At 42.3% G+C, this 16,330-nt stretch overlaps 1 protein-coding gene across 1 annotated transcript; it reads right to left on the bottom strand.

Annotated features, from left to right (window-relative positions):
* Nucleotides 1-381: 381 nt before the first annotated feature.
* Nucleotides 382-2,419, bottom strand: LOC147887132 (uncharacterized). Its single transcript, XM_087394701.1, has one exon. The coding sequence runs from the start codon at nt 2,352-2,354 to the stop codon at nt 630-632; it is 1,725 nt and encodes a 574-aa protein (XP_087250827.1). The 5' UTR covers nt 2,355-2,419; the 3' UTR covers nt 382-629.
* Nucleotides 2,420-16,330: the final 13,911 nt, after the last annotated feature.

The following is a 16,330-nucleotide window of genomic DNA, read 5'->3' as shown; positions in this document are numbered from 1 at the left end:
TAGAATAGAAGCATTATTTTCTGCAACCCTGCACAATTCATATAACTAGGAATGTTTCATAGCATTATGAACAATTTAAGGTTTAAAAAAAAAAACATTTCATGACAAACTTGGGAATAATAAACAAGAAACATAATAATAATAACACAAAAAGCTTGTTTTCTCTTGAAAAATTAATTTCAACGCAACATATATCCCTCTCTAGCACCTATGGTCGTACACACAAAGTTCATTGGTAATCTTTCTTGCATTATCTAAGCCTCTGGCTTTGTCTTTGTACATACCAAGTGGTCTTTGACCATGTTGAAACACAAGGCATATGCAATTTTCCTAAACACAGCTTGCCAAACTTGCAAAGATGGTATGCCTTGAATCACCAAAGACCCAAGCTACAAAGCGTTACAAAATCCCGATCAACACAGACGATAAATCCCAATTTTTACCAGGAAAGACAATGAGGCCTGAACCACCTCTTTGAGCTAATTGGGTGGATTCATCGGACTTATAACTCAGATAGAGACAAGCCCAGAACATTATATTACAAAAGTCTTAGCAGTTCGAAGGCTTCAAAGAAACGTTTCCAATCGTGACTTTCAGACAATTGGAAAAACAACAAGATTTGGTGAATGCTATCTTTTCTTGCCACGACAAAAAGGCAGAGGAAGACTAACTCCAGTACTCATAACAAGACTGAGAAAATCTGGATCATCAGGTCTGCATGGCGGCAAGCAACCTGAATGCAACATGACAACATCCATGACAGATTCAGGGAATGTTCTTGAGCCCTTGCCATTGGTAGACTGCTTAGTATCTTTACGGATCTCAGTATGACCTAAAAGATTTTCTGCTTTGTCAATCTTTCCCATCCCACTATTTGTAACCTTGTTTTCCGTTGTCAATAGTCTTTTCGATGTAACCAAACCCTTCTCATCAGAGGATCCAAGAAGAGCTGTAGGCTGCAAGGGTTTTCTTAATTCAAGAGGATTACTTTTCTGTCCTTCCTTTATAGCCGTTCCCTGCACCTCAATAGTAGTTTGAGGGTGTTCTACATCGGGAAGTTTATGTTGGGATGGCACATCTTGCACACTGCTTGCATGACTGCTTACTTGCTTAAGAGGCTTTGCAAACGAACCACATTGCCCATCTTCACTTGTGCGTTTCCTACCACGTTCTGCTCTCTGAATTGAAGATGCAGGATCAGTGGCTGACGCATGTCTCAATGTAATCAAAGCTTGTGTGGCTTTTGTCACTTCATGAGATAGCTGGTTCGATCTTGAGGGAACAGGTCTCTCCTTTTCGGGATCCTCCAGCAATGTGTGCTGCGCATGCGTGGCATCTCCACGCTTGTTAAACTTAGAAGTACCATCTTGCAAAGCCAACTTCTGGTGTCTCAAACCCAGCTCTTCTGCACACGGAGGCTTTAATGCGAATTCATTCTGTGTCCGGTCACTTCTGTTTTGTTGACAGGCTGAAGCTTCACCTTTTGAATCACTAGGGGCACCTTTACACCAACTTGCTGCTTCTCTTGGTGAACAAGGCTCCTGGCTTGTGGGATCATAACAGGATTGTTCTTCACGCTCCTTCGTCGGCCATTTCTTTACGGCCGAGTTCTTTCGGCCCCTTCTGTAACGTATCTTCTCAACATCATGTACCCGCTTCATATCCACTGGGGAAATGAGATTCGAGGGCTGTCCGAATTCTCTAACCCTAGAAGGCCCGGCGCAAGCACTGATTAGCGCAAGTGTCTCATCACCAGGTCCAGCAAAAATCCGGTCTCGTGCAATCTCACCTTTACCATCGATACGCTGAGGATTGTCCTCTGAAGGCCCAGGTTGGCTTTCCAGCAAGTTTTCGATTCCCATTTGCGACTGTGTGCGAAATTGAGCACTGAAAAGATCACGAAGCCCTCCAAAGGGCAAACTCCATCCCCCCGGGCTGCTGGGAGAATGAGAACGATCGCTCTCAAAGGCTGCATTGTAACTATCCGCCTCTTTTTCCCCTTCGGTCTCCGGAGAAGCGCACTCCAGGGTGGCCTGAGCTCCGAAGATCTTTTCGGCAGGGGGTTCACCTGGAGAAGACTGCTCCGGGGAGTCGCTGCGGCAGCAGAGGTTGGAGAGGCGCGGCTGCTGCGGGGAGGAGGAGGTTCCGAGGGGCTGGGAGGGCGTGAGGCAATCGTTCAATGTGGCATCGTCCCAGCCAGGGATACGCTTGAGGATTTCTTCCTGGGAGGGAGAAACGAAGGATTGGGATAAGATGAAGTGGAAGGGGTCGGAGGGGAGCGTCATGGGGGGAAGAAGCGAAGAGCTCTCAAGAGTCGAGGGATGGCGAGGCAGAAGAAGCAAAAAGGTGAACATCCGCCATAGCTCAGGAAGAAGAAGAAGAAGAAGAAGAAGAATGAGAGTCTGAGTGATAAAGAGCATCCGCCATAGCTCACCGAATTGCAAGCTCAAGAAGAAGCTCAACAGCCTCATTCATAATCAACACTTAATCAATAGTTAATCAACACTTAATCAATAGTTAATCGCTCTTAGACCTAGTTTGTTTTTGGCCTGCCATATATGGAGGCCTAAGAGAACATTCCCGCGTCCTCGATTCCTTCTCCCTAGGGATTTTTGCGTGAAGGTAGAAAAGAAAATAGTTTGCTTCCCACCCAGAATTTCGCTTTCAAACTCGGTCGTAGAAATCCTCCCACTAAAATCGCACAATCCATGGACTTTAAGCGCATAAATAGGATTTGCTAAAATTTTGGAGCATTCTGGTGAATTGGAAAGGGCCGCAGCGCCTGGAGCAGAGATGAGAGCACCTTGACAATCGCTGTAAAGAAGGCAGCGTTGTGTTCCCTCGTTTCCTTCGAGAAAATCTGCCGTAAAAGCCTCCTATTCTCCAACCAGCTCGCGGGAATGCTCTCTAAGTGAAGTCGATGGGCATTTCAAAAGCTCATTTTTGGCCTGCGGGTGCCTTTAAAATGTCAGCACCTTCCCCTATTTTCTCCAAGGAAAGACCCAATAGACAGGCATGAAAAAGGCAAAATATGTCTAGGTGTCAAGCTCTTATGAGAAGTTAAGATAGTCTAAATGTGGCAGACTGGCTCACGTGCCTTTAGTATTTGGTATGTAGGTTTTCCACCAAGTTAATGTTTTTTTCTTTTTTTTTAAAAGGGAAAAATTATATCCTTTCTCTATTTCCATTCATGCGATGCCCTTACATTTTGAAAAACATAAAAAAGACTATAGGCGCAACCCCTTACACTATGAAAAAGACAGGGGTGCACAAGACTAGCCCCTTTACCCTATGGAGGCTTCAGTAAAGCCCATTTTTTTCAAGGATTCCAGCTGCGTGGAGCCACACCAACACTTCAAATCCTCTCTTTCTCTTTCTCCCTCTCTCATTGCTAATTTCTTCCCTCTCTCTCTCTCAGCTTTCTGCCGATTGTTTCTCCCCCTTTCTCTCCTTCTCTCTTCTTCTTCTTCTTCTTCTTCTTCTTCTTCTTGTTCTCTCTCTAAGCTTCCAGGGCAGGCCTTTTGAATGTATTCAACTTGTTTTGAGGGATTCCAGTTGCGTGGAGCCACACCTCATTCTCTCTCTCTCTCTCTTCCTCCTGTCGCTCCCTCGATAGGGTCCAAGCTACTGCCTCCAATTGGATGCGTCTACCAATGTGGGTCGTATAAGAGAAGAAGGGCACCTCCTCTATCCTGTCTGAGTGTCCCACCTACACCGGCTAGTACCACTCTCCCGGTTCCCACTGGATGTCCCTCAAAGGTCTGTCCTTCCACAGCCAAAGTCGCCAAATTGCTCCCTCTGGGATGGCTAGGACCGTAGTCGGTAGGTCTATATGCCACACTCTGCCCAAGCGTTCGACCGCCTTGATCCTTTGCCACTCTATGTCCTCCAGGACCGCTAGCTCCTTTGCCTCCCTGTTCGACTCACTCTGTAGAAGGCCCCCTAGTCCCACCCTCCTATAGAACCTACGACAGATGAAGCCCAGGTGCTCCCTGAAAAAACGCATCCTAAGAGGCACTCCCGTCCGTGAGAGCTGCCCATCCCAACAATGAGGGGTCCAAGGGCTCTACCATGACTCGCGAAATGAGTCGATCTTTGTCATACGTAAGCCTACTCTGCGCAGGTGGGCGAGTGACTATGCTCTAGACTATATCGCTGGGGAGGCATCGCCATGCCCCAAAGGATCTCGCTGGGCCACTGTCCCACCGTGCCCATCCAATGTGCATCCTTTGTCCTAGCATTGGACCATCTGCATCCCTGACCTTCGGGTGCCAGAGAATAGGCTCTCTCTCGAACTCCTCTCTGAAGGAAGGGCTGGCACTGAAACCCGGCAATCCTCTCCCTGTGAGATGTGCCTCCGAGAACATCCACCTGTAGGACTGTTGTCCCTGTTTACCTGTCCGAGGGGTGTTCCTGAGAAGTCCCCTCTATAGGAGGAGCTTCCAACGTTCTGTGCTCGGAGTGTGGTTCGCTTGCTGAGGAGGGCCAGGCTCTGCATCTCTAGGTCTATGATCCCCAAGCCACCTTGGGCCTATGGAAGGATCACGGTCTACCACGCCACTCTAGCCATGGTGTTCTGTGTGCCATCCGAACATGCCCATAGGAAGTTATGCACCAGTCATCTGAGCTGTCCCATGCTACTCCATAGCTTATGGATTGGTTTGCCTCTCTACTTTCAAAGGGTATTTTCTTCTTATCAGCTTGTTCTTGGCCATGCATAACCTTCCATCCCATAGCGTCCACTACTCCTCCACAACAATAAGCACCAATAGGATGCGATGTACCAGGACGTAGTAAGTAAAACCTGGTTGACCCACAAGGGCCCTACCTGCTAAGGAGAATTTGGCTGAGCTCTAATATAGAAGCTTGCGTCGAACACTCTCGAGAACCAAGGCAATATGTTGCTCTACCATGATATCCAGCCCCACCTGACACCCTAGGTACCTCGTTGTCTATTCGCGTGGGATCCACCTGAAGGTGAGACCTGCCCCCTAGTCTCAGATCTCTTGTACCTCCTCCTTGCATGTCAAGAAGCCTACAGACTTGGGCCAGTTAATCTGTGCCCTAGATGCCTCATAGTAAATGGCTAGAGCCATCTTGAGGCTCGCCACTGACCCCCCCACAAACAAAGTTGTGTCATCCATGAACTCTGAGTCTAGCAACTCCTCTTGCTGCCGAATCAGGAGCCTCATGCTTGAAATACCAGCAACATGAGAGCGTAGAAAATAGCCCCTGGCCTCTGCCACGAAGAGGAAGCGGTAAGGGGAAAGAGGGTAGCCCTGTCTGATCGAACAAGATAAAGGAAATGCGTCTCCTGTGTGGCCTCCAATGGTCACCTGGTTGGAGCTCCTTGTATAAAGTGTTGAGACCCCTCGGATCCACTACTTGGAGGAGCCCAATCTCCTCATTGTGCCCCTAGAGGTTGAGTCTCCTCTTGCTATCCTCATCGTGCCCAATCTCCCAATCTCCTCATCGTGCCCTCAAGGAAGGACCATTGAGGGGGGGGGCTGGCAGCCGCAGCCGCCAGCCCAGGGAGGGGTTGCGAAGAGGGGGGGTGGGTGAGAGGGGTTGCGAAGGGGGGGGCTGGGTGAGAGGAGGGGTTGCGAGGGGGGGGGCTGGCCGCCGCGGCCGCCAGGGAGGGGTTGCGAAGGGGGGGGAGGGTGAAGAGGGGGGGGGCTGGGTGAGAGAAGGGGGGGGGGGGCTGGCGGCCGTGGCCGCCAGCCCGAGGCAAGGGGGGGTGGGAAAGAGTGAAGGAGGGGGGGGTTGAGAGAGGGGGGGCTGCCGGGTGAAGGGGGGTTGTTGCCAAGGAGGGAGGGAGGGTTGAGTGGGGGCCAAAGGGAGAGTGGGGAAGAGGGTGGAAGGGTTGGGGGGGTCGCCAAGGGGGGTGGGGAAAAGGGGGGAAGGTTAAAAGGGGGTAGGGGGAAAAAGGGGTAGGGGAGGAAGAGGTTAGGCGACGGGAGAGGGGGAAGGGTAGCGGGAGGGGAGGGGGAGGGGGAGGGGGATTTTGGGGAAGGAGGGGGGGGGAGGGGAAGGGAGGGGTCGAGGGAGGAGTTTTGGCGGCGGAGGGAGGGGAGGGAAGGAGGCTGGAGGAGAGGGTTGGGTCAAGGGATGGATGGAGGGAGGGAGAGGAGAGGAAGGAGAGAGAGGAGAGAGAGAGAGGGAGAGGAGAGGAGGGAGTAGAAGGAGAGAGATGGGAGAGGAGGATTTGACATGCTTTCATTAGACTCAGTCTCTTCTCCTCTTGAAGGAAAATATAAAAAAGTTATGAGATTTACACATCCCAATTAAAGGCTTGAACAAGCATACAAGTATAAAGATAAGGTTTTATACATGCTGCAATGTAGTCATATTTTCAGGAGGTTTCCCAATGGTAGCAATTAGATGCTAAATACTCTCAGCCCGAAACGCTAGTAGATCGGCTTCTGTATATGATTCCATTTTGACTGGTAACTCCAAATAAAAAATCTCTCTAAGAAACAACATGCAGTTGTAGGCAACTCTTCACCTACAGCTGTGCCCATCTTTTTGCTCCACTGGTAGACATCATTTGAATTCTACTTGGTCTTGTTGCTCCGTGGTTGTTCTGACAACAGATACTAGCCGATATGCAGCACTGTCCATCATGACATATTAAATATATTAATATGTCATCATAAGATACAAAATAAGAAAGTAACAAAAATATTAAGAGAATAATTACCTTGGGGAGTTGGCATGATAACCTTCCATTGAATTCACAAACCACAAATGGTTGACTTCAAGGTCCCAAGAGAAGGATAGCGAGAGGTTGAGTCTCCTCTCTAGCCCAATCTACTGCCCCCCAGAAGGTGAAAACGTTATCAACGATGCAGCTCTTAGAACTAGTTTTGCGGCAGGCAGCCTTTCCTTCATGAAGCGTGTAGCTGAATCCTAGCATTTTATCAAAAATTTAAAGAAAAAAAGCGAATGAGTAAAAATGTGGACATGAGACACGACACAGGGTCCGTTAGGACTCAATCCTCCTTGCAAATGTCAGGTTGGTGTTTTATTATTGACTTGGTGATGTCCAGATTGTTTGTGCATTTTGGGTGTTGAAGCCCAACAATTATATGAATAAGGCGATGCTCACAAGAGCTCATAACTGATCCTCATTGTTGCAGTCTATACAATATTGTCACATGGACTACAATCATATGAATAAAGGTGTCAATATCTTTTGATCTTGCATCCAGCTTGGCTTTCCTTGCTCCCTCGCATCGAGAACATACATCAAAAGAGAGGAATGTTATAAGAATTCAGATTGAAAATAAGCAATTTTGAATGGATAAAATATTTGTATGATTATAGAAAATATATAATTATTATAACCACACATAGTGTGGGCGGGGAGGCCGTGCGCTTCCTTCCCCAAAGAGTTATAATACGAGGGAACGGTCCCTTCCCCGAGCATCGAGAATATAAGTGCCGAGAATAAGTCTTGCGAAAGGATAAGATATTGGCATATTACCTAGATGTCAATAGCCATAATCGTAGTCGTGATTTCTTGGCCACCTTTGCAAAAGAGACTTCTAGCTTGTTCTTTTGCTTCTTCTTTGCCAGAAGGTGCAAACTCTCACCTGTAATGTCCTATGTCTATGAAGTTGAGCATACATTGTCATCAATAAATCAGAAAATTCCCTCCATGGAATTGCACCTTCAGTTGTTGAAGCCAAATCACAATTTATGGCAAAGTCTCCCAACTCATCTATTCTACAATCAGCATGAGATTCTCTCAGGGCAGTATCATGCTGCATACACACATGCTTTTACAAATCTCCCTCAGTTGGTAGAGACCCTTCAATTTATTATCTTGTAAAAATCCTAGTTGGTCTTCTACATGTATTAGTTCATTTTTTGTTCAACGTTGCCATGGCTCTGAGAGTTTCACTCCTAAGGAAACTTCCTCACCGTGTGCTTTATTAACCCTCAACATGGTGGCTCCAATCTTGTGTCCACAGTGAAGTCCTTCAGCTTCTAATTCACAATTGCCTTGGTCACGAAAAAGGGGCTTGCCCCGTTCAAGCTCAACACAAGCTATCTGAAAATATTCACTTTGATCAAATGGTGGAGTCGGCCTGGAGGGCTGGTCAAAGTGCATGCGGTGGAAGCTTTTGCAGTGTTGGCAGCCCAAATCTCTCACGAGTTTGTCCCACTTGAAATGCTCAACTAAATTCATGGATGCACCATCTTTCCCAGCCGCTGAATGATTATGCTGCATATATTTATCTCAACCCCCCCCGCCAGTAGTTGAGAACAAAATATGCCCTGTTGGACAGAATTGAGCCCATGAGGACAACAATACTAGTAGGCCTTTAGATCTAAGGTAGTAAAAGAGCGTCTCAATTTTGATGCTCATAGAGATCTTGAAGATGTGGGGCTAGTTGCATCCCTTTAAATGCCCTCAACAAGTTTTCTTACACAAAGATGGATTCAAAGAAGATGGGGGTGAATGATGCCCGTTACTATGTCTACACCTACGGTCTGCTCACAGTTGCTCACATTGGCTCACACGTCTCGTACCCTCTTATGATAGATTATCTAAAATCGAGATTCTTTGGGTGGCAAGGGGAGGTGATGGTTTTCAACCCGACTATTGGCCTCAATACAACCAATCATAGCTACGGCCCCGATCACGAGATTATGCACACTGGGGCATACACCAAAGCACCCATTTGCAATTCCGTGTTTCTTTCACAAGTCCCCTACTCAATATCATCAATTACTAAATAAGATCCCTCGTCGCAGGTGAGGTAGACTTCTGAAAATCATTCTCTTGAGAAGCATCTGTAGCATTTACAATTTCATGCACCAAAATATGAATTTGTGGTCAATTTGTTGCACTAGTTGGATTAGTGGGATGTACGAGTGAATCATTGGGGAGGGATGTTTTCACAATAACAAAGAAACATGGGCTTAGAGTTAATAAAGTTAAGCATTTACATATGCATGGAATGTAGAATAATCCATTCAAGGAGTCCTTGGAAACACCCCACTTGTGTCGAAGGTTGCATTGATGATCTCAATTACTATGGTGGAAAGAGAGAGATTTATTGCACTAGGATTTTTCTTTGATACTAATGATGACTTGGCAATGAAAACATACCAACTCTCTTATGGGTAATGTGAGATTAGTATTAGTGGCTTTAAAGTTATATGCTTCTAGCATTGAGGAAACATATGGACTTTTGAATAAATCATATTTTTTTGCTGCTCAAATAGGGGCTTGTATCTTGTACCTTCTCACTTACTGGATAAGAAAAACACAGGACTAGATGTTTCTCCGTGGACGTAGCCCACACTCGATGGACCACATATATCAATGTGTCTCTATCTTTTCCATTCTGTGTGCTTTCTATGGTGTGTATTTTACGCATTCCGCTTCTCACATTGTTGCTTCATTATCGCGTTGCTTATAACTTGTAGCTGGCTAAATCCATAAAAATAGCACACATTTATTGAGGGAAATGAGTAAGGTAGACCTATCCTCAACATAATTGGAACACACCACCTTTAGCATTCAATGATCTTGCACGTTTTGTATCGCTCGCTTCTTTTGGCTCACTCGCTTTTTTGTAATCCTCCACTGAGCAGTGGATATACTGCTTATATCTTGTACCTTCTCACTTACTGGATAAGAAAAACACAGGACTAGCTGTTTCTCCGTGGATGTAGCCCACACTCGGTGAAGCATATATATCAATGTGTCTCTGTCTTTTCCATTCGGTGTGCTTTCTATGGTGTGTATTTTACGCATTCTGCTTCTCACATTGTTGCTTCGTTATCGCATTGCTTATAACTTGAAGATGGCTAAATCCATAAAAATAACACACATTTATTGAGGGAAATGGGTAAGGTAGACCTATCCTCAACGTAATTAGAACACACCACCTTTAGCATTCAATGATCTTGCACGCGCATGCACCCACGTGAGAGAGAGAGAGAGAGAGAGAGAGAGAGAGAGAGAGAGAGAGAGAGAGAGAGAGAGAATGGAGATAACCATCCTTACATAGAGGTATCTAAGTTCAAAATTGAGAAAAAGACCAATAGCTAAGAAGATTCTCCTGAGCCATGCTAGAATACACATGCAGGAATATAACCTACTCATAGAGGAATCTAAGTTGAAAAATGAGAAAGAGCCCAATAGTTAAGAAGATTCTCCCCAACCATGCTAGAATCTGTAGACATTTGTTTTCCCTCAATTGGACTTTTTCACCCCAAAAAAAAAAAGGTAAGATAATGTATGCTACCTCATGTAAGAGGTTAATGGCAATGCTTCGTTATTAATGAGTTATACATTCTACAACTAAGGAGGGAATTGGCTTATGTCCTTGAAACTAGGGGGACAATACCTATGCTGAGCTAGATCTTTCCTTAATTTTAGGGGGGGAGTATAAAAAGAAAAAGGGGCCTTAAAAAGTCCTGATGCAATGGTCTAGTGGGCCTTATAGAACAACAATGTAGGGACTCATGAGGGGTGCTATATAGGCCACTAGGATTGAAATAATAGTGGAATTTAGGTCAAAATGATGTTTTTGGGATGTTGAGGTATCACTCTCCCCTAGGCAAAATGAAGCTAGCTGCCCTGCTTTAGGTTAATAATAGCTCCCTCGATTTTTATAGTTGATATTCATTTTGGCTGAAATTTCAAGTAGCTCACTAATAAAAGATCTCATATAAAACGTGCTTCCAAGGGGTACTAATAGGACCCCAGTTACATACATGAATTGTATTCCTTTCCCCTTACAGAACCCTTTTACAATTTTTTTGAAATAGAACAGGACAACTTTGGTGCCCTAGTAGGGCCTAGCCATCCTATCGACCCCACGTATCAAGATAACCACCCATTATGAAGGAGATGCTCACAATGCTACTATATTTCTCTTACATTTGAAAGGTTGAAGATAATGACTGATGTTCTTAATGCAGGTGCTAGTCTCAACATGACTTCAACTGACCTTTATAAGCTATGGAAAGGTCTATTTGTGGTAGATTTCAACACAAAAATTGATGACCGAGCCAAGATACAACCATGCTAACCTTGTGTCAACTATGATCACAAGCATAGCAATAGCATGCACACCGAAGTTTGAGGAATATTGTTTGAACATATTCTCGTAGGCTCTCATAGGAGAACCATTTGTCAGGTACCTAAATATGGATGGAGAGACACATAACTCATGCTCCGTGCTTTGACATTACTTCATAATACAATTTACAGCATTTAACAAAACATAATGGTGAATCTCAACTAACGTGTGTCATCAACAAGCTTAGGCAATCATGAAAGGTCAGACAAAGGTATACATAAATTGACATTACCGAAGGTTGTTTACGAGAATTGAGATATTGTGGCAAATTATTTCATTAAGCTACAGAGTACTATCACAGAGAGAAGTCACTATTAAAACAATAGCTAGTTAAAAGCTTTATCAAAGCATTGCATGAAGAAATTCAAAAGAAAATGGATCATTATAGATACAAAATGAATGCTACAGTAAGGATTGAAGAAGCAATTTAAAAGGATCGCAGCACAATTGGAACGGTATACTTTCAAAAATAGTTTGGCAATATGAGAAGTTCTAGACCCAACACACTTAGGTCAACACCTACAAAATCACCACATGCACCAAATAATAAAGAGGATCATCTAGCAACATGTTCAAAAGAAGGGCCTATCAATAATAAAGTGAAATGAACATAGCCAAAGCGCAAAGCAAAGAGAAGAAAAAGAAGAAAGGAACTAAAAAGCATTCAATATTGTACATTGCATCCAATACAAGCTAACAAAATGCACGTGGGTGAAGGTGCAATTTAAATAAGTCCACTTCAAGGGCCAAAGAAAATTCTCTCCAATAGGGCACAGCCAAGTTGCGGAATCTCTGTCAGCCAAGCCCTTCAAGTATAGCACAATTACATGCAGATGATACAACTACATAAAAATGATATAGCGAGGACTACTCAGACATGGAGGCTGATGAGCAATTAAATCCTTATCCTACTTTAGATAAGTTTTCAAACACAATATAATAATAGAGGAATCCAAAGGTTTATCCCATATAAATGTTGGAAGACCAATTCTAAACACATTTAAGAAAGAAAAATTGTCAAGGAAAATGAACACAAAATCTAAAACAATTTGATGATGTTTTCCAAGAGAAAATACAAAAAATGAATCAATTACAAGATGCTTGGTAGCAAAACTGGCCAAATCGAGATAGGAGTTGCAACAAGGGCAAGGTGAAAAAGAAACTGACTTCATTCCAAACAAAACAAGAAAGTGAGATACAAGACTTGATAGAAGTGCTCATCAGACTCAAATAGTGAGAATCAACAAACAAAGTGTCAACAACAGCACACCAATGAGGATCACTTTTATCTTCTTCACTAGATTGCATTGGATTGCATTTGAACATAGCCTACGACTTCCCAATGGGTGGAACAATAGCTTGAAGGAGATGTAAACCAAATTAGGGATCTAGCCAAAGCATGAAACCAATCGAAGATGAATTAGATTCAATACAATTTGCAAAGTGAAAATGTATATCTTCTCTTAATTTGATCTTAGATTTCATATTCTCGTCTTAGTTGTTCTTAATAGTGTGTTGAAAAATGGCCTTTGTTGACAAGAGGCAAGCTCATTCCTAGCTAGGTGTAAACTTGGAGTAGTAGTCCTGCCGATGACAAGGTGTTGTCAGAAAGCTTTAGCTTTAGCTTGTTAGTTTGGACATCAAAAAATTAAAATTTCCATGTGAGGAAATTGCTTCAAATATACTACCACTTTGATTCTAGTAAGCTCTGGAGTGGAGCATCACCTAGTGCCAAAGAATTCCAAATGCAAAAGCTTCCTTAGATGTAATTTTGCAAACTCAATAGAGCCTCCACTTTCCCTAGAGGTGGATTGCAAGAATGTGACTGATGGCATGCATGCATTTTGAGTAAAGTTGCAAAATGGTAATTAAAGACTCAAATATTGCATGCCTTCCTTGACCTTAGATTGCTACCTTCTTGTTCTTGATTTGCATCTAGGCTCATTTGTGTTATTCCACATGACCAAAATAGGTGCACAAATTCTTCAATATGGTAATGCCTTTTCCTCCTGGTAGATCCTACACTTGCAAGTGCAATCTCTATGATCGACAGACTCTACACTAGAGGTAGACACAAATGTGTTCATGGAAAGCTTATGTTGAGGTGATGTTGTAGAAACTAGTCAACAAAAGAATGTGGTGGTTGTTGAGAAATGAGAGACAACATTCCTGAGAAAGCTTGAGAAGAAGGTTGGTAAGGTGGGGAGGGAAGACAATAAGGGATGAGGACATAACACTATGGTGTTTGAGCAAGTGGAATGGAGTTTGGATGTGAAGCTGGAGGAGGAGGAGAAGACATGGAGGAAAGAGGCCTACATAGCCACACCGCATTTGCCCACGAACAAGCCCTATAGCAGAAACATGCATCTCTCTCTCTCTCTCTCTCTCTCTCTCTCTCTCTCTCTCTCTCACACACACACACACACACACACACACACACACACACACACACACACACACACAACTCGACCACTAGAGGTCAATCTTCATCTTCTCCCTCTCCCTCCCCCTGACTGCTCCAATCTGTCAAAACTTTATGTGGAAGCTAGGGGGGACACCACTCCACAATACTCCGAGGTTGAGCCATGAAAGTACATCATGTGGGTAGCCCAAGTTTAAAGTATGAAAGCTTTACATTACACAACCACTAACAACCAACATCCAATAGTGAAGAAAACCTCCCACACGGGAAGTCCACGTGGACAAAAATGGGAGAGAGAGGAAAGTCTCCTCCCAACTAAACCCTAACCTTGTCCACACATTCTCCATCCCATTCCAGATCACACCAAACCAAGATAAAATTCTTCATCCAGGCACTAACATTGTATTAAAAAATCTTGGAGTTTTTCTCTTGTTTTGGAAAATTTTCACAAACTAGTCACCTCCACTTGATATTAACATAGTAGACTAAAAAACGGGTGCTTTTGCAACACTATATATATTCACCTCCACAAAATTGTGGCCTTTAGAAACAAGTGAGTACAAGTACTCGTGAGCACTGCCTTCAAATTGGTTCTGTCAAAGGAAAACAATTGTCAAGATGAATAAATGAAATTTGCAACACCTGTGATGGAAGGGGCCGTGTATAGGAAAGCTCGAATGATTTGCAAACTCTGCGTGCACGCGCGCACGCGTGTGTGTGTGTGTGTGTGTGTGTGTGTGAGAGAGAGAGAGAGAGAGAGAGAGAGAGAGAGAGAGAGAGAGCTCTTAAAAAAAGAAAGTGTGTGTGAGAGAGAAAGAACCAAAATAGAAGGGGGCCACGTGGCAACAAATTGAGTGGGACACTTTTTAACAAAAGTGTACCTAGAGCACTGCCTAGAAGGCAGTGCTAACAAAAATAGAGGTGTGAGTGCGAAAGAGAATGTGAGAGGAAGGAAAATTCCTTTTTAATATAGTAATTTTGCACATTTGACACCAAGTGAATGTTTTGATGGAAAAAAGAGGAAGGTGCCCCACTTGTGGTGCACGCTTTATGTGGGCACATAAGGCTTGAGCCTTTTATGGGCAAGGCTTAAGCCCTATGTGCCCACATAAGGCATGGGCCTTATGTGGGCACACAGGGCTTGAGCCTTATGTGGACAAATAAGGCTTGAGCCTTATGTGGGCACATAGGGCTTGAGCATTATGTGGGCAAATAAGGCTTGAGATTCTATTACTAACTAATTATTAAGTAATTCTTTAATTAATAATTAGTTCCTTAATTATTAATTTATTAAATATTAGTTAATTTATATAAAGATTAATTTTTAAATAATTAATAATTAATTATTTAACTAATAATTGAGTAGTGAAAAATTTTACTTGAAGTAAAATTTTTACTACTCAATTATTAATAATTCGATGTATAAAGTAATTATGATAGTAATATAAACCTATTTCTTTTTGCCTAAAAAAAAGAAAAGAAAATTCAAGAGTTGTTGATATCAACAAACAGGTGGTGTAAAGATACACCATCTTTTGAAAATGATGCATAATATATATTCTCTTATGCTTTCGAATCTCTTTCGGAGTTAATAGACCCAAAGGAAATTACTTCAGTTCTCCCATGAATACCACATCTGACCCCTCTTTGAGAGTGAAATACTATAATATTAGAAACAAAGATTAGTAATGGAAATGAAAAACAAAATTCAATTGCTTCTAAAAAATTTACGTAGTTAAGAGCTTAGCCCTAGCTCTAAATCCTAAAGGCTAAAATAATATACTTAATTAAGCTTTAAACCCTAAACCCTATATCCTAAACCATAATTTCATGCCATAAAATAAGAAAAAAAATAAAATGTACAATAAGTTTTAGAAGACCCTCATTTGTTGGTATTAAATTGATAAAAAAATGAAAATGTGAAGACATGTTTTCAAAATCTCCCATTTTTATATATAATTGAAAAAAATTAAATGTAAAATTTTATTTTTTGGTATCAATTGAAAAAACATTCAAAATCAATAATTATTTTTGAAAAACCCTTATATAAATGAGGATTTACAATATTTTTTAAAGTATCAAATGAGATTATATTAGAACATAGACACAGACACAAACACACACACACACACACACACACACACACACAGCGTCACACACACATATATAAGTATATTTAATTTGAAATATAGTTAACTTATTTAGTATTGGAATTAAAATATAGCTATTTAAATTAGGATTAGAATATTCGGTTAGAATTAGATTAGGATTAGGCTACATTATAAATATATTTACTTAGGTTACATTATAAATATATTTACTTAGGTTACATTATAAATATATTTAAATTACTTAGTATTATGATTTATAATATCTTAGGATATATTTTTAGATGAATCACATAATATATATCCACCAAATGAAGCACAAGTCATCAGGAGCCTGCGAAGAGATTTGTGAGAAAGAATCATTGTGGTTATATTGGCAATGAAGAGATGCAAGAAGCAAAGGACTCCATTGCTTTTCAAATAGAAAGTACTAATAGGCATGTCTTTTGGACATGTAACAATTATTAAAAGTCTTCTTGTTTACTTTTCAAAATAGTGAAGAAGAAGAAAATGTAAAAAAGAGAGACTTTAATATATGTGAATCCTATTTTGAAATAACGATATCATTTTGATTTTCATAAAGACACATTTTGGAAACTCTCATTTTCTTTATAGATTTGATAAAAAGTAATAGATATAGATTTTTTGTATTAAAAATATGAAGTCGCCCCCACATGTAGCACACACCTTATGTG

Source organism: Dipteris shenzhenensis, chromosome 23 (genome assembly GCF_047967505.1).
Source record: "Dipteris shenzhenensis isolate YYH24624 ecotype China chromosome 23, Dip_SZ_1.0, whole genome shotgun sequence".
Lineage (NCBI taxonomy): Eukaryota > Viridiplantae > Streptophyta > Polypodiopsida > Gleicheniales > Dipteridaceae > Dipteris > Dipteris shenzhenensis.
This window is presented reverse-complemented; position numbering and strand designations above follow the sequence as displayed.

Coding starts and splice junctions, on each gene's coding strand:
- LOC147887132 (XM_087394701.1), bottom strand. CDS start 2,354: ATGTTCACCTTTTTGCTTCTTCTGCCTCGCCATCCCTCGACTCTTGAG.